The 25,798-nt window shown below is 38.7% G+C and overlaps 1 protein-coding gene across 2 annotated transcripts in view; it reads left to right on the plus strand.

The window, feature by feature from the left end:
- Positions 1 to 25,798, plus strand: part of mospd2 (motile sperm domain containing 2) — an 85,114-nt gene that overhangs the window by 3,801 nt on the left and 55,515 nt on the right. For both annotated transcript variants that reach the window (XM_043700564.2, XM_043700565.2), the window contains exons 3-4: positions 11,479 to 11,634; positions 12,418 to 12,504. In XM_043700564.2, the coding sequence (XP_043556499.2) occupies positions 11,479 to 11,634; positions 12,418 to 12,504 (243 nt within the window). The remainder of the gene's footprint in view (positions 1 to 11,478; positions 11,635 to 12,417; positions 12,505 to 25,798) is intronic.

Genomic DNA, 25,798 nt, shown 5'->3' on the forward strand with positions numbered 1-25,798 from the left:
GGTAAAGTGATGAAGGTGCAGCACTTGTGATTTTAAGTAGAGCTATAACCTGGTATCGTGTGACTTCTGACTTTGGTTACTAACTGTGACTTCACTGAAACCTATTTAGCCTGTCTTCAAATGGTTGGTGTGGTATGGTCACATCTGCATTAAATCTCTCAGACCTCCTATTTTCAAAGCTCTGCATATGCAATCATCATATAAATAGGTGCAGAGTAGCCTGAATCCACACATAAGATCTGTGGGTTATGTTTGGAGCAGTTTTTGATGCTACTGAATCTGAATCAAATGTATAACCACTAGTGGTTACAATGTTGTTCAGACAAATCGTGTTGAAATATAATCATAGAATTTTACAGTACGATAGCAGGCTATTTGACTATCATGAATATACTGACTCTGGAAAGAGCTACCCAGTTAGTCCCGTTCTCCAGCTTTATCTTCGTACCCTCTATTTTCATTCCTTTCAAATATATTTCAAGCTCCTTTTTGAAACCTCCTAAGGAATTCGCCTCCACTACAGAATCTCCCACTGCAGTGCATTCAAAATCCTAACAATTCTAAGTAAAGAAGTTTCTCCTCATCTTGCTCCTAGCTCTATTGTTGACAATCCTGAATTTGTGATCCCTGGTTACTGACTTGCTAAGAGGAAATTGAATATCCTCCTTTACCCTGTCAAAATTGTTCACAATTTTGAACACCTCTTAATCTTCTCTGCTCCAAACAGGACAAGCCCAGTCTCTGTAATATTCCCTTGTAATTAAAATTATTCATTCCTGGTATCATTCTAGTAAGTGTTGCAACTTTCTTCTCCCCACACTAACAACAAATTAATCTCGAATATAAAACTATTGGATATTTAGTGATTATGTTTCTAGGAAATTTAACATTGCTAAGTAATTAGTATCTAAATGTTCGTGGGCAGTTTGGTATTTTTGTCCAAACAGCATAAATTTTCAGTCAAAGGTCAAGTAACCAATGACTAATTAACACATTAAATGCATGAGATCAGTCAGCATTTGTGCAAAAAGTATGTATTGTGTTTACAATTGTGATCGATATCAGATGGAATTGTTGTAACTATATTTACATATATTGCTTTGACCCATTTCACTTGTTGGGAGCCACAGTCCCAGGCAATGTTGAACCTAGTGTAAAATAAACCCTTGCATTTAACTTTTGTTCTTGCATGTGTACATGCACACATTTGTTACAACCTTGGCATGATATATTAGATATTTTCTTCGGTTTTAGATTTGTTTTAGGAAAAATGTCATCTCCAGCAATGCCAAATCATGTTTGAGGTAGACATCTAGTTCTCAGCCCTCTACCACAAGTCAGAAATGTCCCCTACTTGAAAATCACCACAGAGAATCCCCTATCTTGTAAAAATATCATAGAATCTGTGTTACTGATGATCACAGAACAGTCAGCATTTGATGTCATTACTCCAGTGAAACTGACAGTAGCATTTAGAGAACAACACTTAAATCTGGAAATTTCTTCAAAGGATGTGGTACCATTGAGGGAGGTCGTGAATGCAATGACTGGGAAATCACTTAACTTACTGAGAATGTCCATCCTAACATTTTTAATCTCATTGTAAAACTGCTTGAGAAGTTACATTTGTTTCATGTCCAAAGATGATGTTACACACTCAGCAGGTCTGGCATGAGCCCAGGTTTCCTAATTCAGAAGGAGGGTCACTACCACTGCACTACAAGAACCCTAACATTGCATCTTGTTGATTGAGATGTAACTAGGTTTTTAAACAATGTACTAACAACACCCTCACTGGCCCTGCGAAGGTCATTTTATGTTTGTGGAATGTCAAATTTCTCCATAATAAATTCACGATTCTAAGTTTTTGTTTCTAAATTTATTTAATCATATTTTTGCTTCCAACTTAATCCAATCATCATTTATTTCACTATGTGATTTTTTAAATTAAATCAACTTTCAAATTTGGACCCTTCAGTGTAATTGGCTGTTTACTTGCCTGTTGATATAACTGTTTTGGCATAACAAGTCATCCCATCAACTTGATATCAGATGTAAGATTCTGTTGGGGCATGAAAAAAAATAATGCCACTATTCATTTCTTGTTGACAAATCTCTTCGCAGCTGTCTGACCTTACTTTGTTGCTGACTGCAAAATCTGGGCCTGTAGCATTTTCTGAAAAACCACTTTGGACCTTAACTCCTAACGTGCTCATTCTCGAATCGCAAGCTTTTTACAAGCTTAAAAAAGAAAGTCATTGACAAAAATCACCTTAGACATATGCAAATTTAAGTCTGAAGACACGCTGAACAGAGAATTTACAAAAGATCATGGAGAGGAAGGAAATAAGTGTCACGCAGATTCTAAATAAAGTTTCATTATCTTATTTATGGGCGTTATTTCACATTTTCCTTTTAACTGTCTTAAAATTTGAAAGTTTTCTGACCAAATTTTGAATACCTGTGCTTAAATTTTATCAGGATTTACAACCTTGAAATGCAGTACGTATGTTGTTGGAGTCAGTATTGTTGCAAACGTAATGTTTCTTTCAGTTTTTGCTGAAATTAGACCAAAGCGGAAAGTAAAGTATCTGACTCACATTCTGTCACCTTAGATATTTTAAAAGGAAGTGAGCACCATAATTAAAACCAATTAAACTACATAACTGAAAAAAATACATAAACCTTTTAAGAAACTGTTCCATTGTCATTTACTTCTGATTGTCAGGATCACCACTTGGAAACCAGTTCTCCAGCCATTCACTTTGTGTAGTTGTACATGATTGGTTACTGAATGAAAAAATGTGGACTTGTTGAGGAGTATCTTAACAGGAGTAGCCAATCATTCCTTCGGCCTGTTCTTCTCCTCAGTTAGATACTACCTCACCTGTGCCTTGATGCTATTTGCTCACTTTTGATCAGTATCCCTTACCTGACAAAAAAGGTGTTGGATCACATTCTTTAAAATTTCAATTAATCCAGCATCCACAAAATTGAGCAGAAGGTTCCAGATTTCCAGCATCTTTTGTGGATAAAAGTTCTTCTCTCAGTCCTAAATGGTCTATGTCTGACTTTAACGTCTGTTATGTCCTTGCAAAGTTGAGTGATTATGAATTTCCCACCAGAGAAAATAGTTTATTTACATCAATACTATTGAAACTCTTCATAATTTTAAACCACCATAAATAATAAACGTGCAAGTAACAGCAAAGGGAATGAAGAAAGAAGAGAAAAGCCAAAGTGAGCATAGGCCCCTTAGCGAATGAGGCTGGGGAAATAACAATGGACGATCAGGAAATGGCGAAGGAGTTAAAAGAATATTTTGCATTAGTCTTCACAGTAAAAGACATTGATATCATTCCAAATGCTTAAATAATAAAGGGGCAAAAGGAGGAAGGAAATAAATACAATCAGACCAGAGGAAAACGTGCCCAGGAAACTAATGGGCCTAAAGGCCGTTAAGCCCCCTGGATCTAATATCCTAAGGTATTAAAGGAAGTAGCTACAGAAATAGTAAATGCAGTGGTAGCAATGTTTCAAGAATCCTTAGATTCTGGAAAAGTTCCCAAGAATTCAGGATCTGCTAATGCAATGCTTTCATATACAAAAGGTAAGGGCGTAGAATGCCCTGCCTGCTAAGATGGTCAACTCAGCCACATTAGGGAGATTTAAACAATTCTTAGATAAGCATATGGATGATTTTGGGATAGTGTTGGGGGATCGAGCTGAGAATAGTTCACAGGTCGGCGCAACATCGAGGGCCGAAGGGCCTGTTCTGTGCTGTATTGTTCTATGTAAGTAAAGGGCAGTTAGCCTAATGTCTGTATTTGAAAAAATGTTAGTCTGCTTTAAAGGATGGAAGAGCAGAGCATTTCGAAATGCATCATATGATCAACCAAAGTAAGTATGCCTTCACAAAGGAGAAATCATGCCTGACATGCTTCCAAGAGTTCTTGATGGAGGTAACTAATCAAAAAGATAAACAGGAAGCAGTGGGTACAATATATTTGGATTTTTAGAAGGTTTTTGATAAGTTACTACTGATGTAGAGGAGCCAGTGTTGGACTCGAGTGGGCAAGATCAGAAAGGGTAAAGGCTTGTGATTTCAAGTAAACCTGTTGGGCTATAACCTGGTGTCACCTGACTTCTGATAAGGTATCAAGTTGGTATTATGATACCGAGACTGATAGCCCTCAAATTGAAACAACCTCCCTACCCTGTGTTTACAACACAGCAAATCTAAAAATACCCTCAAAATGGTTCCTAATCAGACTTCTTGAAGAACCTACACCAGACAAGTTTATAGTTTAAATAAATTAATGAACACTTAATCAATACAATAGGTTAACAGAGTGAAGTTAATCAAGGTAATTTAAATAAGTCTTTGATTTAAACCCAATCTTCTTTGATTCTAGTCTTCATTCATATAGACAGACACAGTTAGAGTCATAGGAATGTACAGCATGGAAACAGACCCTTCGGTCCAACACGTCCATGCCGACCAGATATCCCAACCCAATCTAGTCCCACCTGCCAGCACCCGGCCTCATATCCCTCCAAACCCTTCCTATTCATATACCCATCCAAATGCCTTTTAAATGTTGCAATTGTACTAGCCTCCACCATTTCCTCTGGCAACTCATTCCATACATGTACCACCCGCTGTGTGAAATATATGCCCCTTAGGTCTCTCTTATATCTTTCCCCTCTCACCCTAAACCTATGCCCTGTAGTTCTGGACTCCCGCACCTCAGGAAAAAGACTGTCTATTTACCCTATTCATGCCCCTCATAATTTTGTAAACCTCTATAAGGTCACCCCTCAGCCTCCGACGCTCCAGGGAAAACAGCCCCAGCCTGTTCAGCCTCTCCCTATAGCTCAAATCCTCCAACCCTGACAATGTCCTTGTAAATCTTTTCTGAATCCTTTCAAGTTTCACAACATCTTTCCGATAGGAAGGAGACCAGAATTGCACGCAATATTCCAACAGTGGCCTAGCCAATGTCCTGTACAGCCGCAACATGACCTCCCAACTCCTGTACTCAATACTCTGACCAATAAAGGAAAGCATACCAAACGTCGCCTTCACTATCCTATCGACCTGCACGCCAAGGTCTCTTTGTTCAGCAACACTCCCTAGGACCTTATCATTAAATGTGGAAGTCCTGCTAAGATTTGCTTTCCCAAACTGCAGCACCTCGCATTTATCTGAATTAAACTCCATCTGTCACTTCTCAGCCCATCTGGTCCAGATTCTTTTGTAAGCTGAGGTATCCCTTTTTGCTGACCACTAAGCCTCCAATTTTGGTGTCATCTGCAAACTTACTAACTGTACCTGTTATGCTCACATCCAAATCATTTATATAAATGATAAAAAGTAGAGGACCCAGCACCAATCCTTGTGGCACTCCACTGGTCACAGGCCTCCAGTCTGAAAACAGCCCTCCACCACCACCCTCTGTCTTCTACCTTTGAGCCAGTTCTGTATCCAAATGGCTAGTTCTCCCTGTATTCCATGAAATCTAACCTTGCTAATTTCTTCTATGGTATTCTTTATTGCAGAGTGCTGTTAATGCTGGGTCGTTAAGTATATTACAGGCTGAGATGGACAGTTTTCTAATCAGTAAGGGAATCAAGGATTATGGGGAAATATTAGGAAAGTGGAGTTGAGGATTATCAGATCAGCTGAGATCTCATTGAACGATGGACACTCAATGACTGAGTGGCCTAATTCTGCTTCTACATCTGATGGTCTTGTAGATCACCTCAGCCTTCTCAACTCAAAATCAGGCTAAGTTATTGCAATCTGGTTATGTAATTTAGCCTTGTTATCATGCTGCAGAGATTTCCTCCTGAAGGTTTTGTTTTAAGAAAGGCAAACAGCAGAGATCGGTAAAGATTGAAGTTCATATCAAAAGTTCAATTAATATCATCAACCATGGAAGTGAAACACATGTAGTTTATAGATTGTAGCCTCTTCCATTTTGACACTATCATTTCACATTTCAAAGAATTAAAAATACTTCATCCTGATGATGAACAGGGCATGATTGTGTTAAAGTGTGTCTTGATAAAGCTTATGATGTAATGTTAATATCATGGATAACTGGCCTATAATAAATCAAAGTTTGTAGTCTGTTAGAATTATACGCAAAATAAGAGTTTGTCCCCACTTACCTGGATAGGTTGAAATGGAAATGAGTTTGTAACATATTTCTTCATGAATAATGTCATCTCCTCTTTGGGATTTATGGGGTCCAGAGGTTTGTATGCTGTCATTTTTAAATAAACTGAAGGCCTGGGATGCTGACATTGCTGGCAAAAGCAGAATTTATTGTTTCTGGACCTTGCCCTGAGAAAATAGTGGGTTGTCTTTCTGAAGTATTTATCGAATTTATACAATTAGGTTTCTTGGCAAATCCAAGAATCAGAGTGGAATCACATCAGACTGTAACAAGTTTATTTTGTTTCAGCAAGGACATAAAATCTATCTGGATTTTATGAATATTCAACAGTTTGGTGATCAATGTTTGTGTAAATTGAAAACAATTTTAAATCTGGCTTGATGGGATTTGAATTATAGTTCTGATGCTTTACTAGTCCAGATGTCCAGTTTTAGTTAAGTAATATAACTACTCTATCTCTCTATCCTGCATGGGAATTATAATATAAAGGATGTTACGCCCAGGAAGAACCCTGTTTATGAGGTAGTCTTTGGGAATATACAAGATGACTCTTTACAACATTCAAGCAAATCTTCCTGGTTTTAGCTATAAATGATCAGATTTCTTCAACTAACTTGCCATATTGTGATTTTGAATTCAATCTGGACACTATAATTCTCTTCTTTCTCCTGTGATTGTGTGCTATATATATCTTAAGTACAGCAAGATTACAACCAATAATTACTTGGTAAATTAGCTTAGATTATTGAGAAACCACTGGTCTCTGTTAAATTAATATTTAGTGATGGTCACTGCCTTTATTCTTTTCTCATAATTTATAGCTGAAAGAGAAAATTAACTTTGTGATGGGTTCCCAATTTTAAAGGGACTGCTGGGTCTGTATTTGAAGCAGAAAGAATGGGGCAGTGAATTAACTTTGAGTTGCTTTAACAAAGAAGACACTAATGGCCAACTGACCTGCACTTGTTTAAATTTGTGTAGTTTTTCTTGTAACTTCAATCTAATTAGGAAAACCATTTCTCTTTGCCATTGATATTTTTCTCCATCAGATTGCAATCAAAATTACTGATGTCTTATTTCTTGCTTGCAGAGAAATGCCCAACCTTAACTGATATTGTGACCATTTCTTAAACTTATTCACGGGATGTGGGCATCTCTGGCAAGGCCAGCATTTATTTCCCATTTCTAATTGCCCGGAGGGCAGTTAAGAGACAGCCATGTTGCTATGGATCTGGGTCACATGTAGACCAGATCAGGTAAGGATGGCAGTTTTCTACCGTAAAGAATATAGGTTTTCCCAACAACGGTTTCATGGTTGTCATTAAACCCTTAATTCCAGATTCCCAGAATATGGATCTCCAGAAGATTATTTGAGTTTCTGCATTAACAATCCAGTGATAATACCACTAAGCCATCGCCTCCCCAGATCTACACTCTGTAGACAGTGTTGCAGTGTAAATACAACATAAAACAGCAGCTGCACATCTTTCTTTTAAGTTAAGGCTGTGATATGTTTGCCATTATGTGCATCTGGGAAGGTCGATGCAAGCTGGTGATTTCCTGTGACAATGTGGACAGCACACTTTGTAGATTACTGTGTCAGTTGGCAGCTATGTTTTAATGGCTATCTTTGATTCAAGAAGCAAGCTGTTTGGCAATTATATTGAAAACTGATATGGACAGGCAGTTGTGCAGTGTTTTGCTGTTTGAAGTTTGACAATTACAGAAAACAGCAAGCCAAAACCTTAAGGAGTATTATGACTACCTTGATTTATTGCAAGGATAGTTCTAACATATAAAGATATTTGAGATTTTAAATATACTATAAACTTCAAATTATTACCAGTTGGAAAAGTGATATACTCAAAACATCGCCATGTCTCATTGAAACTACTGGGGAGAGTTTTCATTTAAATTCATTCATCTAATGTGAACATGTTTGGTATTAAAGGCTATTTTCTGTTTACAATCCCTTATTTTCCTTGAAGGCAATGGTGAGTTGCTTGCTTAAATTTCTCCCCATCTAAATAATGTATATATACACATTGTGATGTTTAGGAATTCCAGGTCTTTATCTCAGTGACAGCAAGGGAACAGTGATGTAGTTCAAAGTCAGGATTTTGTGTGGCTTGGAAATGCACCTGCAGGTGTTGGTGTTTATGCGTTCCTGCTGTCCTTGTGTTTGTTGATAGAAGTTGCAGGTTTAGAAGGTGCTGTTGAGCAGTATTGGTGAGTTGCTGCAGAGCATCTTGTAGTGATGAGCGCTGGTGGTCGAAGGAAAGAGAGTTGCCAAGCAAGCAAATTGTTTTACTCTGGGATAGTGTTAAGTTTCTTGAATCATACAGCTGCACGTATCCAGACAGTTTGAGAATATTCTGTCACATAACTGTTGCTTGTTTGGTGTCTGTTGGGTAGTTGCTTGCGGCAAAATTCCTAACCTCTGATCTGCTCTGCGGCCTTATTATTTCATAAAGCTGGGTCAATTAACCTTCTGGTCATTGATAATCCCTGGCATTTTGAGGGGGAAATTCAGTGATAGTAATGCAATTGAATCATGAAGCTTAACGATCAAGTCAATGCCATGTATTCCTGATGATCGTAAAGAAGGATTATTTAATACTTTGAGTGAAATAACTTAAATAACCCTGCAAAATTGATAATTAATGTTAGATAAATTGAATGATCAGATAATTATGGCTAGATTACTCATTTAAGAGGAGTAAACTGTACTAGGAAGCTCAATTTGTGCTGCTGAACAGCAAGTGAAGATTTGTTAGAGCACCACCCTGTGTTAAAAATAAAATATTGCAGAAAAGTAATGAACTTTAATTTCTTCATTTATAAGATGCACTGGAGAAACTCAGCAATTCTCCTTAGCCAGCACCTTCCAACTCACGATCACTAGCACCTAGAAGGAAAAGGGCAGCAGATACACTGGGAACTCCAAGTCGCTCAACAACCTGCCGTGAAAATAAATTACTATTCATGTCGCTGGGCCAAAATCCTGGAACTCCCTCACTAACAACATTGTGAGTGTATTCACATCAAGTGGACTGCAGCAGTTCAAGAAGGATCTCATCATCACATTCTTGAAAGCATCTGGGGATGGGAAATAAATGTTAGCCTAACCAGCAATGCCCACATCCCTCAATGAAAAAAAATCTGCATTCTAAGAAAGCTTATTAGAATGCCTGTTGGAATACCAAATATTCCTGAAGAAGGGCTTACGCCCGAAACGTCTATTCTCCTGTTCCTTGGATGCTGCCTGACCTGCTGCGCTTTTCCAGCAACACATTTTCAGCTCGGAATACCAAATAAATCAGGCTGAGACACTGGTTGTGTTTTTTTTTCTGTCAGGAGGCATATTGGGAGCATTATTTCAACCAGACTACAAATCTTGGGTTTTTACACTCAACATATATATTTAAAAATTATTTTTGGAATTTCACTTCATTTCCAAAAAAATTTAAATAATTGCCCAACATTGAGATGTAATGGAAGTTTTTTGCATATGAATTAAGACTGCAATTTCCCAGTTAAGGCAATAGACCCAAAGGTACTTAGGATGCATATCTATGAGAAACCTTTCAGGTTTGATTTGAGATCTGTTCCTGTTTCTCTGATTGGATAAACAGGCCATTCAACCCCTCAAGCCAGTTCTGCTATTCAATGACATTATGGCTAAAATGCAGCCTAAATGCAAACACCTGCCTTTAGCCCGTATCCCTTAAAATGTTTGATCAGCAAAAATGTATCCATCTCGGAGTTAAAATTAACAGCTGATCTCACATTCATGCCATCTGTGGAAAAGAGTCCCAAACATTGACTATCCTTTATAAGTAGAAGTGCTTCCTAACATTTCTCCTGAATGGTCTAGTCCTAATTCTCAGACTATGCACCCTCGTTCTCGAATCCTCAACCTCAAAAACGGTTTATCTACTCTCATGATTGTCCCTTTGATCAGATTACCCTTTAACCTTCTAAATCCCAGAGGAAATAGGCCTAACTTTTATAATTTCTCTTTGTTGTTTAAACATTGAAAACCATGTATCATTCTTGTAAAGCTACTCCCTAGAAGGCCAATATATCCTACCTCAGTGTGGTGCCTAAATCTGCGTGCAGTAGTCCAAATGGGGATCTAACCAGGATTTTATATAAGTGCAGCATAGCCTCTGCATCCTTATACTCCAGTCCTCTAGATATAACTGGCAGCATTCCATTACCTTTCTCAATTATTTCCTGTGTCGTGTCCATGGCATTTTGAAGATCTATACAGCTAAACCCCTAGGTCTCTTTCAGCATCCACTGTATTTAAGTTGATGGATTCTAGAAAGTACCCTGACTTATCCTTTCTCAATCCAAAATGGATAACCTTATACTTGCTTATGTTGAACACCATCTGCCCAGTTTTAACCTAATCTATCAATAACCCTTTGTAATTTAATGCTATCATCTACACTGTTGATAGTGCTATCTCACTGGTCTGGCCGCTGGCTGACACCACGCATCACACTATGCCGCTACTGCTGCTCCAGAATGGGTCACTGTCGCTGTTTCGGGCTGCTGACCATTGTTCACCTTTTTGGAGGCAGAGGCTGGGAGTCTGAGGCCACTGGAAGTTGGTGGGGGGAGGGGGGAGGGGAGGAGGGGAGGGGGAGGGGAGGAATGAGTAAGAAAAGATCAAAAAGAATGGGTGGAGTGGAGGAGCTCCAGCTGGAGCAACCTATTTTGCTGCCATCTTACTGGAAGTCTACATCAAATTCTGATAACATGATAAATATGGTAAAAGTTCACACTGTTGACTTTGTTTAATGCATACAAGTTTTGGAAATTTTCTTCCTGCTACAGTATTACTTTCTGCTTTGCTCCCTGTGAAAACCCTCAGTATCCAAAGAGCTTGATGCATTCAACAGCCATCTTTGTAATTTGTACTTTTGTGGCAAGGCCTGAATAATCCTTATAATTTTAAATCACTAGTGTTTTAAGGAATGCTTTTAATCTGTTTTTACATGGATGTTATCTGTATCTGACATTTTTTAGTGCTCTGAGATTTTCCTCCTTCCCCAATTTTGTAGGTAATTCCAAGCAAATTTTCTGACCTGGACAAATTAAGAATTTGAATAACAGATGAGTGTGAACTGTTTGATTTTAGCTACACTGTCTGAAATAGAGAGTGCCTGTAGATTGTTACTGCACTTAGTTTTTAAAAAAAAAGACAAAGTAAACAAAAATCAAGAATTTGTATTTTGGGAAGATTCCTTCAGTTTTCTAATAGCAGTGTCTTTTCCTGCAGACAAGTCTGAGAAATATGATTCCCGAGATGTTGAAAGACTAAAACAAGATGATGGCTGGGTTGACAGTTATCTACAATGGAGACATAACAATGTGGATGACACGTTGAAAATGATTGATGACAGCTTTCAATGGAGAAAAGAATTTTCTGTTCATGGTAAGTTGCTAGCATATGGAAATATATGTAAAATGACAATTACTTCCAATTTTGTTTCACAGTATATTTTGCAAATTTGACTTCAAGACCAGTTGTCTTATGTTTACATTTGTTCTGTCTGTATCTTATTGAGGAAATAAAGGCTTGGCAATTTTTAACATCTCACTAAAATACCATATGTTTGAGAAAAGTCTTGTTCTACTGTAGTAAATTTATTTTCAGTGGTGATAGGTGTATGTTGGCCATTCTGCACGTAACAAGACCCCACAAGCTGCAGTGAGGTAAATAAGCAGTGAATCTGTTGTTTGTGCTGCCTGTTGAGGGGAAATTATTGAGTCCAACAAAGTTGGAGGGTTGGCTGCAGGTGAGGTGAGGTCAGGAGGAAACTGCATGATAATCTATTCCTCCTCACAATATTGACTAAAAATCAACGTGTAGGAAATATATGAAGCAAAACTGCAACTTAGAACGTGAATGGTTTGTAGAAGGATAATACTTGGTTAATGCAGGTAGTATATTTCTGCAGTAACTGGTGCTACCAAAGTTACAGTTATTGAGACTTCAGTTATTGTAGTAAAGGTGATGCCAGCTAACTCAGCATAAGTATGAAATTGTTCACAGTTGAGACTCATATACTTGCAAAGTAGTTTCATGATCTTTGAATTTAAAGATATCCTTGTATATTAATATGTTTTGTAGTTAGTGTCAGCAGGTGGAGTATATACTGTGCTCTGTAAATTGAGATCAATCTTCTGTATGATTATATTTTCACTTGGATGACAGATTTAAGTGAGTCCAACCTTCCTCGATGGACCTTTGAAACAGGAGCTGTTTATCTTCATGGATATGACAAAGAAGGCAACAAAATGTGTGAGTTAAAGCTTGTTTATTTATGTGGTAAGGTTTGTAGACTAAGTAGATAAATGGAATTAAGATACAAATGAACCTTGATCTTGTTTGTAGGACACATTTGTTATAAAATGATCTCTTATCTGACCCTGTGTCATAATTGATTCTTCAATCTGGAGGTTTTACCACATTTCAAATTGAGGGTTTTTTTTTAAGGAAAATCGACTGCATCTTGTGTTGATTTGAGTGCTATTCTGATAATCCTATATCATTTGATTAAGAGTCATGGACACTTCGGTCCAACTCATCCATACCAACCAGATATCCCAACCCAATCTAGTCCCACCTGCCAGCACCCGGCCCAAATCCTTCCAAACCTTTTCTATTCATATACCCATCCAGATGCCTTTTACACGTTGCAGTTGTATTAGCCTCCACCACTTCCTCTGGCAGCTCATTCCATACACGTACCACCCTCTGCGTGAAAAAGTTGCCCCTTAGGTCTTTTTTATATCTTTTCCTTCACCCTAAACCTATGCCCTCGAGTTCTGGACTCCCCACCACAGGAAAAGACTTTGTCTATTTATTCCATCCATTCTCCTCCTGATTTTATAAACCTCTAAAAGGCCACACCTCAGCCTCCGATGCTCCAGGGAAAACAGTCCCAGTTATTCAACTTCTCCCAGTAGCTCAAACTCTCCAACCCTGGCAACATCCTTCTAAATCTTTTCTGAACCCCTTCAAGTTTCACAACATCCTGCCGATAGGAAGGAGACCAGAACTGCACACAATATACCAAAAGTGGTTGAGCTAATGTGCTGTATAGCCGCAATGTGACCTCCCAACTCCAGTCCTCAGTACTCTGACCAGTAGAGGAAAGCATTCCAAACGTCGTCTTCACTATCCTATCTACCAGTGACTCCACTTGCAAGGCGCTATGAACCTGCACTCCAAGGTCTCTTTGTTAAGCAACACTCCCGAGGACCTTACCATTAAGTGTGGAAGTCCTGCTAAGATTTGCTTTCCCAAAATGCAGCACTTCGCCTTAATCTAAATTAAACTCCATCTGCCACTTCTCAGCCCGTTGGCCCATCTGATCAAGCTCCCGTTGCATTCTGAGGTAACTTTCTTCACTGTCCACTACACCTCCAATTTTGGTGCCATTCTTCCATACACCAGCTCTCCAGCGAAGCATTCATCTGCTCTATCATCCTATTCCTACCCTCACTAGCTTGCAAACCGGATGTAGTCCAGATATTATTACTCTTGAGGACCTCCTTTTCAAATTCCTGCCTAACTTTCTATACTCTTCTTTCAGAATCTCATCCTTTTCCCTTCCTATGTCATTGACCTTCCATGACCAGCTGACCCCCTTTCCCCTTTGAGAACATTCTGCACCCTCTCTGAGACATCCTTGATCCAGACACCAGAGAGGCAACACACCAATCTAATTTTTCGCTGCTGGCCATGGAAACGTCTGTCTGTGCCTCTGACTAGAGAGTACCCTAACACAATTGTTCTCTGGGAACCTGACGTACCTCTAATTGCATTTGAGCCAGTCTTAGGTGCTACATTCCCCTGAGAATCCGTCAACCCCTACATTTTCCAAGGTAGCATACTTGTTTGCATTGGGTATGGCCACAAAAGGTTCCTGTACTACCTGCCTTCCTCTCTTATCTTTCCAGGAGTTAACCCATCTATGTGACTGTATCTGCGACTTTTCTCCCGTCCTGTAAACTGCCATCCATCACACCCCCTTGCTCTTGTAAATTCCTCATTGCCTCGATCTGTCGCTCCAACTGATCCAGTCGATCTGATAGAATTCGCAACCAACGGCATTTATTGCAAATATAATCCTCAGTAACATGTAAACTCTCCCTAAGTTCCCATATCTGACAGGAGTTCCCATCTCCTGTATATCACTCTACTAAGGGCCATTTTTGCTTCTTCCAATTTTCAGGACCCAGAAATTAGCTAAATGAAAGCAGGATGAAATATGGCACTTTTTCCAATTTTGTTTTCTAGAAACAGACTCCTCAATCCAACTCGTCCTTGCTGACCAGATATCCTAACCTAATCAAGTCCCATTTGCCAGCATTTAGCCCATATCCCTCTAAACCTTTCCTGTACATACACCCATCCAAATACCTTTTAAATGTTATAATTGTACCAGCCTCCACCAAAGTGGCATTGGTCCTTTTTAAATTTTTCCACCTCTTACCCTAAATCTATGCACTGTAGTTCTGGACTCCCCCACCCCAAGGAAAATACCTTGTCTATTTACCCTATCCATGCCCCTCATGATTTTATACACCTCTATAAGGTCACCCCTCAGCTTCCGATGCTCCGGTGAAAACAATACCAGCCCATTCAGCCTCTCCCTATGGCTCAAATCCTCCAATCCTGGCAACATCCTTGTAAGTATTTGCTGAACCCTTTCAAGTTTCACAGCATCCTTCTGGAGACCAGAATTGCACATAATATTCCAAAAGTGGCCGAACAAATGTTCTGTACAGCTGCAATATGACCTTCCAACTCCTGTACTCAATGCTCTGTCCAATAAAGGAAAGCATACCAAATGTCACCTTCACTATCCTATCTACCTGTTTCTTTCTACACTGACTTCTGGGGTCTATGAAATGTTTAAAAAGAAGCAAAAGACATCCAGTGGAGGATAACTTTATGTGGAGTTTCCTGATCATACAGTATTCGGGTTTGTGGCTCACACTTTTCCACCTCGAACTTCAATTGCTGCCTATCCATTCAGTTCACCAATTCTCTGTCCTTCTGCAGTTCAACACTATCTTTGTCACAATTTACAATGCTTGTAAGTTTTGCATTATCTGCAAATTCTGAAATCATGTCCTCCACGTCAAGGTCTAGATCATTAATATATGTCAGGTAAAGCAAGGGTCTCAACTCTGGAGAAACTCCATTACAAATATTATCCCAGTCTGTAAAGCATCAATTAACCATTGCTATGTTTCCTATCTCTAAGCCAGTTTTGTATCTGTTTTCCTTCTGTACCTTCAGGGTTATAAACTAGATATGGAAAATGTGTACAAGCAGTCATGAATTTAAATTGTGCCAAATCAATTCCATGAGTAATCTGAGCTATTTTCAGACTTTGGCAAAGGTTGACTGTGTGCGCAACTGACTCTTCATTTTGCGTTACATGAGTTTTCTCACTCATTTTAAAATGATCACACTGCTTTCTGAGCATTTTGCTCTGTCGAGTTGTTGAAGCATAGGAAAATCTGTCATCTATTTAGGTCTGATTTTAAATTATCAGGAAGTGAGATCATAAGAAATAGAAGCAGATGTAAGCCATTCAGCCCCATTGAATCAGCTCTGCCATTCAGTAAGATCATGGCTGATCTGCTAATCCAGAACTCCAATTTCCTGTCTTTTCCCCATAGCCCTCGATTTCATTACTGATTAAAAATCTATTTATCTCCACTTTATTGACCCAGATTCAACAGCATTGCATAATAAAGTATTCCACAGACTGTTTCATTCAGAGAAGAGAGTCCATTTTCATCTATTTTAAATGGGCTATCCCTTTTTTCTGAGATTGTCTTCTGGTGCTAGACTCTTCCACAAGAGGAAACAACCTTTCCACATTTACCCCGTTAGGTTTCCTAAAAAATTTGTGTTTTAATCTGTTGTCTCTCATTCTTCTAAACTCCTATGAGTGCAGGCCTAACTAGCGTAACCTCTCCTCATAAGACAGTCCATCCATACCCAGCATTAGCTGCTTCAGTTGCTGTACATTATGTTTCAAAATTTTGTCCATTTGTTTAATCTGCTTATGTCCCTCTGCAGATTGCATCATCCTCACCGCTTGCCTTCCTACCCATTTTTGTGTCATCTGCAAACATAACTATGCTGCATTCTCTTACCTCATCCAAGTCATTGAAATGTATTGGAAATAATGTGCCCCCAGCACCTATCCCTGTTGCAGTCCATAATTTGCAGTTTTCTGTTCTGAAAATGTTTCCTTATCCCAACTCTCTATCTTCTACTAATTAGTCAATCTGCTATCGATACTAACATACTGTCTCTCATACCATGGGGTCTTAAGTAGCTTAATGTGTGGTACCTTATTAAAAGCCCTCCGAAAACCCAAATACATTACTTTTACTGCTTCCCCTTCTTCATTCATGTTTGTTGCCGCCTCAAAGATATCTAATTAATTTTTAGGCATGATTTCCTTTTTTTGAAACCATGCTGGCTTTGCTTGATCATATTATGTATTGTTGAATGCTCTGTGATTGCGTCCTTTATACTAGTCTCTAACATGTTCTCAGTAAGCTGTTAAGCTAAATAGCCTTTTGCCTCCTTGACTTCATAAGACTTGCTAGGTTGAGAATTCCTATGGGACTTTTCCAGAATCTAAGGATTCTTAGAGGATTACTCCCAAGTCCACCCATGATCTCTTGCTACCTACGGTGCATATCATTAGATCCATAGGATATATTGGTTATTTGCCCTATTAGATTCCCTAGCATTTTTTCTCTCATGATTGCAATTGTAAAAATACCTATCTTCCTTTTGTGTCTTAATTATTTAGTAATTTTAGAATGTTATTAGTGTCTTCTACCGTGAAGACTGATGCAAAGTATTCGTTGAACTCCATTGCTCTTTCTTGGTTCCCCATTATTATTTTTCCAGCCTTGTTCTCTAAGGGGTCTGTGTTAACATTGGCCCATCTCTTCTCTTTCAAATATTTAAGCAACTCCTTGTCCATTATCTATCTTGATTTTACTTGCAAGCTTACTCTCAAAGTTTATCTTCTCCCTCTTTAGTTGTGTTTTTTAAAACTTTTCCAATCCTCTGGTTCACCACCAATCTTTGTCACATTTGTATATTTGTTGTTTTGATTTGATGCTACCCTTATCTTCCCTGATTAACCAGGGTTAATGGATTCCCTTTCTAAAAGTCGCCTTTCTCATTGGGATATATATATGCTGTGAGCCATGAACTATTTTCTTGAACATCTGCCATCATTCCTCACCAGTCTTTACTGCTAAACTCATTTTCTAATCCAGACCAGCTAGCTCTGTAGTCATTCCTTTGTGATAAGCTTAAGTAAATATAATTACAGATGTTTCTGACCCAAATTCCTCCCTATCAAACTGAATGCTAATTCTACCATGTTATGGTCACTGTTCCTGAGGAGATCTGTTACCCTGACATAATTTATGAAGCTTGCCTCGTTACACATCAATCCAAAATAGTCTGATCCCTGATTTGATCTGCAAAGTATTGTCTAGGAAACTGTCTGAATGCATTCCTGAATTCTTCCTTACGACTACTTCTGCCAATCTTACTATCCCAATCTACACGAAGATTAAAGTAACCCATGATTAATGTACTGCTTTATTATTTCTCATTATCTCCTGATTTACTTTGTCCCACCACATCAGGGAGCTTTTGACTATTCCTACCAGTGTCATCTTCTCCTTTTTATTTCTTGCCTCCAGTCAAGTAGATTCTGTGTCTTCTGATCCAAGGTTATTTCTTGCTATTGTATTCATTCCATCCTGTATTAGTAATGTTACCCTGTGACCTTCCTTCCTGTCTGTCCTTTCAAAGAGTCTCATAGCCCCAAATTTATGACACTGATCTGTATGAATAAATTTGTCATTCCTGGCTTTGATACAATATTGAGCATTGCAGTACATTGAAGGGATTACTTTAATGAAAGTTTTTGTCTGTCAGGCTGATCAAACTGCAAACTAAGATAAGAGAGATTTGTAGCACACATTTTGCACTCCATGTCTGTGCCAGAATTTTGCTGTAGCAATCATTAATTCCACTGTTCTGCACCTTTTCAAATGAAATGGCTGTGAATTCAGGACTACCTCATATTTCAAGTATGGTGTTATGAGCTTATGATATTATCTTTTGGCTTTAAATACAGTTACTCCTTTCTAAAGTAGTTCACTGCATGTACAATTCTTTGTTGAACTTGCTATAAATGTGTTTTTAAGTGGTCTTAATGTAACATGATGTTTGAACTTTTCTGTTCAAAAGATAAACATAGCCATTCTAACTATTAAGGTGGTAAATGATCTCTGAATTGCACCTTAATTCCTCTCTCCTATGACATTGTGGATTTAGATTGTCACCACTGTCATTCATTTTACACAGTGTCTGCTCTCAGCATATTTCTTAATCGCTGTTTGATTTATTGAATTGAAAATAAAAGACGTGAGACCAGTGAATCACAGTATTGTCCTTGGTAATATTTAGATCATGTAGAATTCTTTTTTGGCACTCAAATTTTTCTAATATTTTTTATTTTTCTTTTTGCTCTGTTCAGCTATGTACAATTATTATGAAACATAACCCTCTCCATGCCACACTAATTTCAGGGTATTATCCAATAAAATGGATGTTAAGCTTTTTTTAAGGACATGAAAAACCTTTGATATCAGAATTTGAAAGTTCAGACCTACAGCAGACACTCAACTGACTGACTGCCTGCCTTGAGAAAAGAGCACTTTGGTACCAAGCGGTAAATTGGTCTTGATCAAAATCAGTAGTCAGGAGCAAATGACTGCAGATGCTGGTATCTGTACTGAACAAAAAAATGCTGGAGATCAGTGGGTAACGCAGGTACATGAAGAGAGAACAAGCTAATTTTTTAAAATTTAAAAAATAGAGTGTATTCATAAAAAATCTTTGTACCTATGCATTGTCATGATGCATATCAAGTAAATAAACACCCGGCCTTTTGGGGTACTAGTTGCGCCTTCTGCCTATTTGTCCGCAATACTAAATCCATCTTTTTAAATCTGTGTCCATTTAATTTTTTTTTTAAACTGGTAACCCAGTCATGTCAATAACTAAGAAAAGAACATTAAAGGAAGTAAGCAGAATATTCAATGAAGAATGGGAATTGCAGTGTAATGTAGATGCTGTGAAAGGTAAAATGATATGATTGGTCTGCGATGCCATAATTGCAACATTTAAGAAATACAAAGCATGTCAACATTATGCAACTGATAAGAACCACAATTATGCCAAACTGGAAGGAAAACTTTGAAAGTCTGCCATTAAGAAAGTGAAAGCTCAAAAGCAGTAGCAGCAAGTATTTAAAACTCTATCAGGACAAGGGAATGACATAATTGAAGCAACTTCTAAAATACTTGGAAGAAGATGTAAGCCATTTGAGGATCATAAAAGAATGCATTGTTTAAGTTTGAGGATGTTTAAATTGAGATAAGGTTAATAAGTACAAACAACTGCCTCTCTCAAATAGGACCATAACTGATCGGCAAAGTGAATTAGCCCTCCATATAACGGAACAACTTCATACAATATGCCAAAGCGAAGGCATTTATTATTCAATTGCCTTGAATGTATCCACTGACATTCCTGACTCAGCGCAGGTGTTATTTTTATTCGTGTTATAAATGCAGATTTTCATGGCCACAAGGAGTTATTGGCTTTGGGTACCCTTACGGCGAATACTATGAAGTTGACATCTTCTCTATCTTCAAACAAACATACAGTAAAATAAAACTGAACTTATGCAATTTACTAAGTGCATGTACAGATGGTGCACCTTCCATGAGAGGAAAACATGAAGGACCTGTTGCCTTATTACAAAAAGCATTGCCAGATTCAGATACTTGGATTCCTTTCATTGCCTTTGCATCAACAGAATCGCTTTCCCAAATCTACTGTTTTAAATGGCACACTAAAGAAAGTTACAGGTATTGTAAGCGAAATCTGAGCAAATGTATCATGGCATCACCAATTTTGCAACATGCTTCTGTTTGATGGTAAAACATTGTGTGGATCTGCCGTATCATTCTAAAATGCACTGGTTGTCACAAGAACAAAACTTGTAAATCTTGTATCTTTGTGAAAACAAATGACAAGATTTTTTGAGGAATAATTGAACCATGTGAATTATCAAAGGATTTCTGCAGTAATACTGCATTTTTGTGAGGTAATGTCAAAGCAAAATGATCTGAAATTTTATTGCAATATAAAACTAAATCTATATATACTATGTGGCTAAAATCCAGGCATTTTGGAAAAAGCTGACTTTTTCAAAACTCTCCTTACCGGTTCGGAACTTCCAGCTGAACACTTGAACTGGCAAAGGTAACTAATGAACAGGATACGAACATTTCATTTAGGAAATCCAACGTGAAAGAATATACAGCTGTTCTAGACTCCCTGATTGAAAAATACAATGAAAGGTTTGCAGATTTTGAGAAACATGATCCCACACCAAAACTAGCATTTTAACCACACCTGGTTGATACCTCCAAAGCACCTGATGACTTACAGATGGAATTGATTGTATTCTCAGAAGATAATATTCTGAAGTCTCTATTTTCTTTTAAAGAAGGATCCCATTGAAATATGGAAAAATACCATTGAATACCAATGTCTACATCAACATGCTTGTCGAATGCTGTCTTGTTTTAGTACAACCTATTTTTGTGAATCAACATTTTCATATGTGACACAAATTAAAATGCGCTTGAGATCTCAGATAATGGATATTCAGTTGGAGGACCAGTTAAAGATATGGTTAACCATGTTGGAACCAAATATCTGATTCCTATCTCACAATAAGCAATCGCAAAGTAATTAAATGATTTATTGTCTAAGTAATAAATAAATGTCTTTGAATTTTTACTTGTTTAAAGTCCTCATATAATAGCAGGCTTTAATTAAAATTTTGTAAATATATCAACAAAAGTATGAAATTTTGTCATACTTGTTAAATTCTCAGTATGCAGCCTAATAGGATCTCAGTTAAATAAAAGTGGCTTTCCAATGTAAAAAGCTTCTCCATGCCTGCCTCAGACAGTGATCTTTCCCGACTGTGCCTTGGTGGCAGCTACCCCAAACTGTAGTGAGTCCCTCAGCACACAGTCCTGGACCTTGGAATGTGCCAGTCAGCAACACTCCAATGGGGTCAACTCCTTATTCTGGAACTCAATGAGTTTCAGGCAGACTAGAGTGTGGCCTGAGTTGCGATGACTCTTCAGAGCTAATGTGAAGTATGGAGGGATTAATATTTATGCAATAGCTGGGGGTAGGGGTGCAGGGGTGGGATGGAGTGGAGTGCTGGGGGAGAAAGAGTGTAGGTAGTGCACATTAAGTGATCAGGATGTGAGAATGGCAAAAGAATGGTATGTCTAAGTACCAGACGGGGGAAAAAGAACAGCTCCACTGGATTATGGGGAGGAGGCAAGAAGACATATTGCAGAATACAAGTAGTAAAGCTAAAAGAAAGGAAAAGAGTGGGAGTGGGTTCAGCATCTGAAAATGCTGAACACAGTATTAAGTCCAGAAGTTTGTAAAATTCCTTGTCTGAAGAGATGTTGTTCCTCCAGTTTGTGCTGTGATTCACTGGAACACCATAGCATACCAAGGACATTCAACTAGGCGTGTGAATAGGGGGCTGTGTTAAAATGACCAGCTGTGGGAAGGTCTGGGTCATGCTTGTGCACGGACCAGAGGTGTTCTGTAAAGCAGTCACCCAGAATTTGGTTTCTCCAATGTAGAGTAGGCCACGTTGAGTGCAGCGAATGCAATCGGGCAGATTGGAGGAGGTACAAGTGAAATTCTGGTTCACCTGGAAAGACTGTTAAGGCCCTTCAATGGTGAGCATTGGGGGGGGGGGCGTGCTGATGTTGCTAGTCGAGGAACCGGCTAGGGGGTTCCGGAGGGAATGGTTCCTGCAAAGTGCAAACAGGGGTTTGAGGGTAAGATGTGTTTGGTGGTGTCATTCTGCTGGGGTTGTCTGAAATGGCAGAGGATGGCCCTTTGAATGCCAAGGCAGGTAGGTTGAAAAGTGAAGACAAGGGGGACCAGTTTATACTGTTGAGAGTGATGGGAAGGGGCAAGGGTAGAAAGACGGGTGATAGGTCAGATGTGATTGAGGGCCCTGCCAACCACACTGGGTGGGAAACCGTTGTTATGGAAGAAAGAAGCCATATCAGCAGTGCTGTTTTGGAAAATGGCATTATCCAAGTAGATATAACACAGATAAAGGAAAAGAGAGAATAGCCCAGTCATTTTAACACCTCACCCTGCTAGCATGCGCACAAAATTGTTCCTCTGCATGCTCTAGTCAATCACAGCACAAACTGGAGGAACAACATCTCTTCAGACGAGGCACTTTACAACCTTCTGGATTTAATATTGATTTCAGCATTTTCAGATTGTGAACCTATTCTCATTCCTTCTCTTTTAACTTGTTATATTCTCTGTCACCAGGTCCTCTCTCCTCTAACCCCCCACTCCAGTGGGGCTGTAGTCACTTATTTTAAGGTATTAACATTTTATCCACATTTTATGACACAGTTGCTGAAAATGAATGCTTTAACATATAAGATGCTCCTTGTTAATGTGCATAGAAAAGTAATCCATTAACTTATCCAATAAATTACTGAGCTTTAGTTAAACTCTAGCCAGACCATAGGTGAAACAGTTAAACACCTTGCCAACCTTAGCAAGTTTTGAAAAGGTTTGTAGCTCAGGTTGAGGTTCTGGATGTAAATTTGCTCGCTGAGCTGGAAGGTTCATTTCCAGATGTTTTGTCACCCTACTAGGTAACCTCTTCAGTGGGTCTCCGGGCGAAGCATTGCTGATAATTTCTGCTTTCTATTTATGTGTTTGGGTTTCTTTGGGTTGGAGATATCATTTCCTATGGTGATGTCATTTCCTGTTCTTTTTCTCAGGGAGTGGTAGATGGGATCTAACTCTTTCTTGAGAGTTCCGGTTGGAATGTCATGCTTCTAGGAATTCTCATGTGTGTCTCTGTTTGGCTTGTCCTAGGATGGATGTGTTGTCCCAGTCAAAGTGGTGTCCTTCCTTATCTGTATGTAAGGATATTAATGAGAGGGTCATGTCATTTTGTGGCGAGTTGATGTTCATGTATCCTGGTGGCTAATTTTCTGCCTGTTTGTCCAATATAGTATTTGTTACAGTCCTTGTACGGTATTTTATAAATGACATTAGTTTTGCTTGTTGCCTATATAGGGTCTCTCAAGTTCATTAGCTGCTGTTTTACTGCGCTGGTGGGTTTGTGGGCTACCATGAAGCCAATGGATCTGAGTAGTCTGGCAGTCATTTACACAATGCCTTTGATGTAGGGGAGAATGTCTAGGGTTTCTGGATGTGTTTTGTCTGCTTGTTTGGGTTTGTTATCAGGGCTCTTAGCAGAGGCAGTAATGTAGACTCTAACAAACAGGTCTGCCAATAGTCCAACCCAAACTTTGGGTGCACTACTTGGATGACACCTCTGTCATCGCTAACTGAAACAAATTAGAGGAAACCTTCAAGACCATCAATAATACCATTACTGGCATACAATTCACTAAAGAAGAGGAAAACAACAAACTGCCATTCCTAGATGTCACAATAGAGCGAACAGCCAATGGGGAACTTCAAACTGGTGTCTACAGGAAAACAACAAATACGGACCAGATATTGAAATACAGAAGCAATTATCCCAACACAAACGAAGCTGCATCAGAACATTATTTCAATGAGTTAACACACACTGCAGCACAGAGGAACTACGCAGAGCAGAGGAAAATGACCTGTATCGTGTATTCAAAAAGAATGAGTACCCAATGAACACAGTCCACTGATTTCTCAACAACAAATTCAAATAAACAGACAAAACACATCCAGAAACCCCAGACACACTCTACATCAAAAACATCTCTGAAATGACTGCCAGATTACTCAGTCCCTTGGCATCATGGTAGCCCACAAACCCACCAGCACACTAAAACAGCAGCTAATGAACTTGAGAGACCCTATACAGACAACAGGCAAAACTAATGTAATTTACAAAATACTGTGCAACAACTGTAACAAACACTACATTGGACAAATAGGTAGAAAACTAGCCACCAGAATACATGCCACAAAACGACATGGCCCTCTCTCACTAGTATCATTGAGGAAGAACTCCACTTTGACTGGGACAACACATCCATCCGAGGACAAGCCAAACAGAGACATGCACGAGAATACCTAGAAGCATAGCATTCCAACTGTCAACAAGCACGTAGAGTTAGACCCCATCTTCTACCCCTGAGAAAAAGTACAGGAAATGACATCACCAACCCAAAGAAACCTAAACACCAATAGAAAGCAGGAATTATCAGCAATGCTTTGCCTGGAGGCCCACTGAAGATGTTACCTAGTAGGGTGACGAAACGTCTGGAAATTAACCTTCCAGTTCAGTGAGCAAACCTACATCCAGGACTTGCCAACCTGCAAACAAATTGCATATGTCCAATAGTGTCTATATTGGGCAAGCAGACGTCCTTAGAATTTATTAATTTAGGAGGGCGTCTGTGATTGTGTCTGATGTCTGAATGCTCAGAGATGAATCTGAGTCTACCACAATTAGCTCGTGGAGTTTTCAACCTAATTACTGAAATACAAAGACAGCTTCTGCTTTGGCAATTTTATTCTAGTGAGGGACTTGGGGAAGATGCATTTAAATATTTAAAGTAGTTACGTACCAAATGAATGTGAAAATTGCTGGCTCTAAGCACCCCTTTTGCAGGCAGCGATGCTGAGAGATTATTGGAAAATGTAACATAAATCAGTCTTAAGTTTGCATGTTTCATAATTGTGCATAGATCTTTCTGGAATCAGCAGATTGTATTCCACTACAGTAAGGATTCCTCGCCAAATTACATTGTGGACTTGGAATACACTAAAATCATTTTCCTGCCAAGAATATTGATCATTTATGCTCCTTTGTCACTGACTTTGTACATTGACAAAGCCGATAATGTGACGAGAGAGTTTCCAATTTTATTCTTCAGCAGGAAATGTAAATAACATTCTGTAAGTAGTTTCATTATCCTTGGATTTCCTTTCAATTCATATGTTATCATAACTATAGCATGCTTACCTTTTGATTAAGATGATAGTGGGTTCACTTGCAAAAAAATCTAATTTGACCCTCTGTACCAGTACTGAGGGAGTGCTGCAATTTTGGAGAAGACAGCTTTCAAATACGATGGAAAACCAAGATCTTATTTGCCCTCTTGGGTCATTGTGAATCATCCCAGAGCACTAATTTGAAGTATTGCAGGAGATATGTTTCTGTTGTCATGGTCAATATTTTCTCTCAATCGATGTCGTTGAAATAGATTATCTAGTCATTAGTAGATTTTTTTGGAGGGGGTCTTTGTTATGCTGAAATTGGAGACCACTTGTACAATTGTACTCTTCGAAACGACTTTATTAGCTTTAACATATTCTATCCTCATGAGAGGAACTATAGTTGTTTTCAAAAGTCATG

This window comes from Chiloscyllium plagiosum, unplaced genomic scaffold (assembly GCF_037043375.1).
Source record: "Chiloscyllium plagiosum isolate Xiang-an unplaced genomic scaffold, Cpla_swu_hap1 HiC_scaffold_12, whole genome shotgun sequence".
Classification (NCBI taxonomy): domain Eukaryota; kingdom Metazoa; phylum Chordata; class Chondrichthyes; order Orectolobiformes; family Hemiscylliidae; genus Chiloscyllium; species Chiloscyllium plagiosum.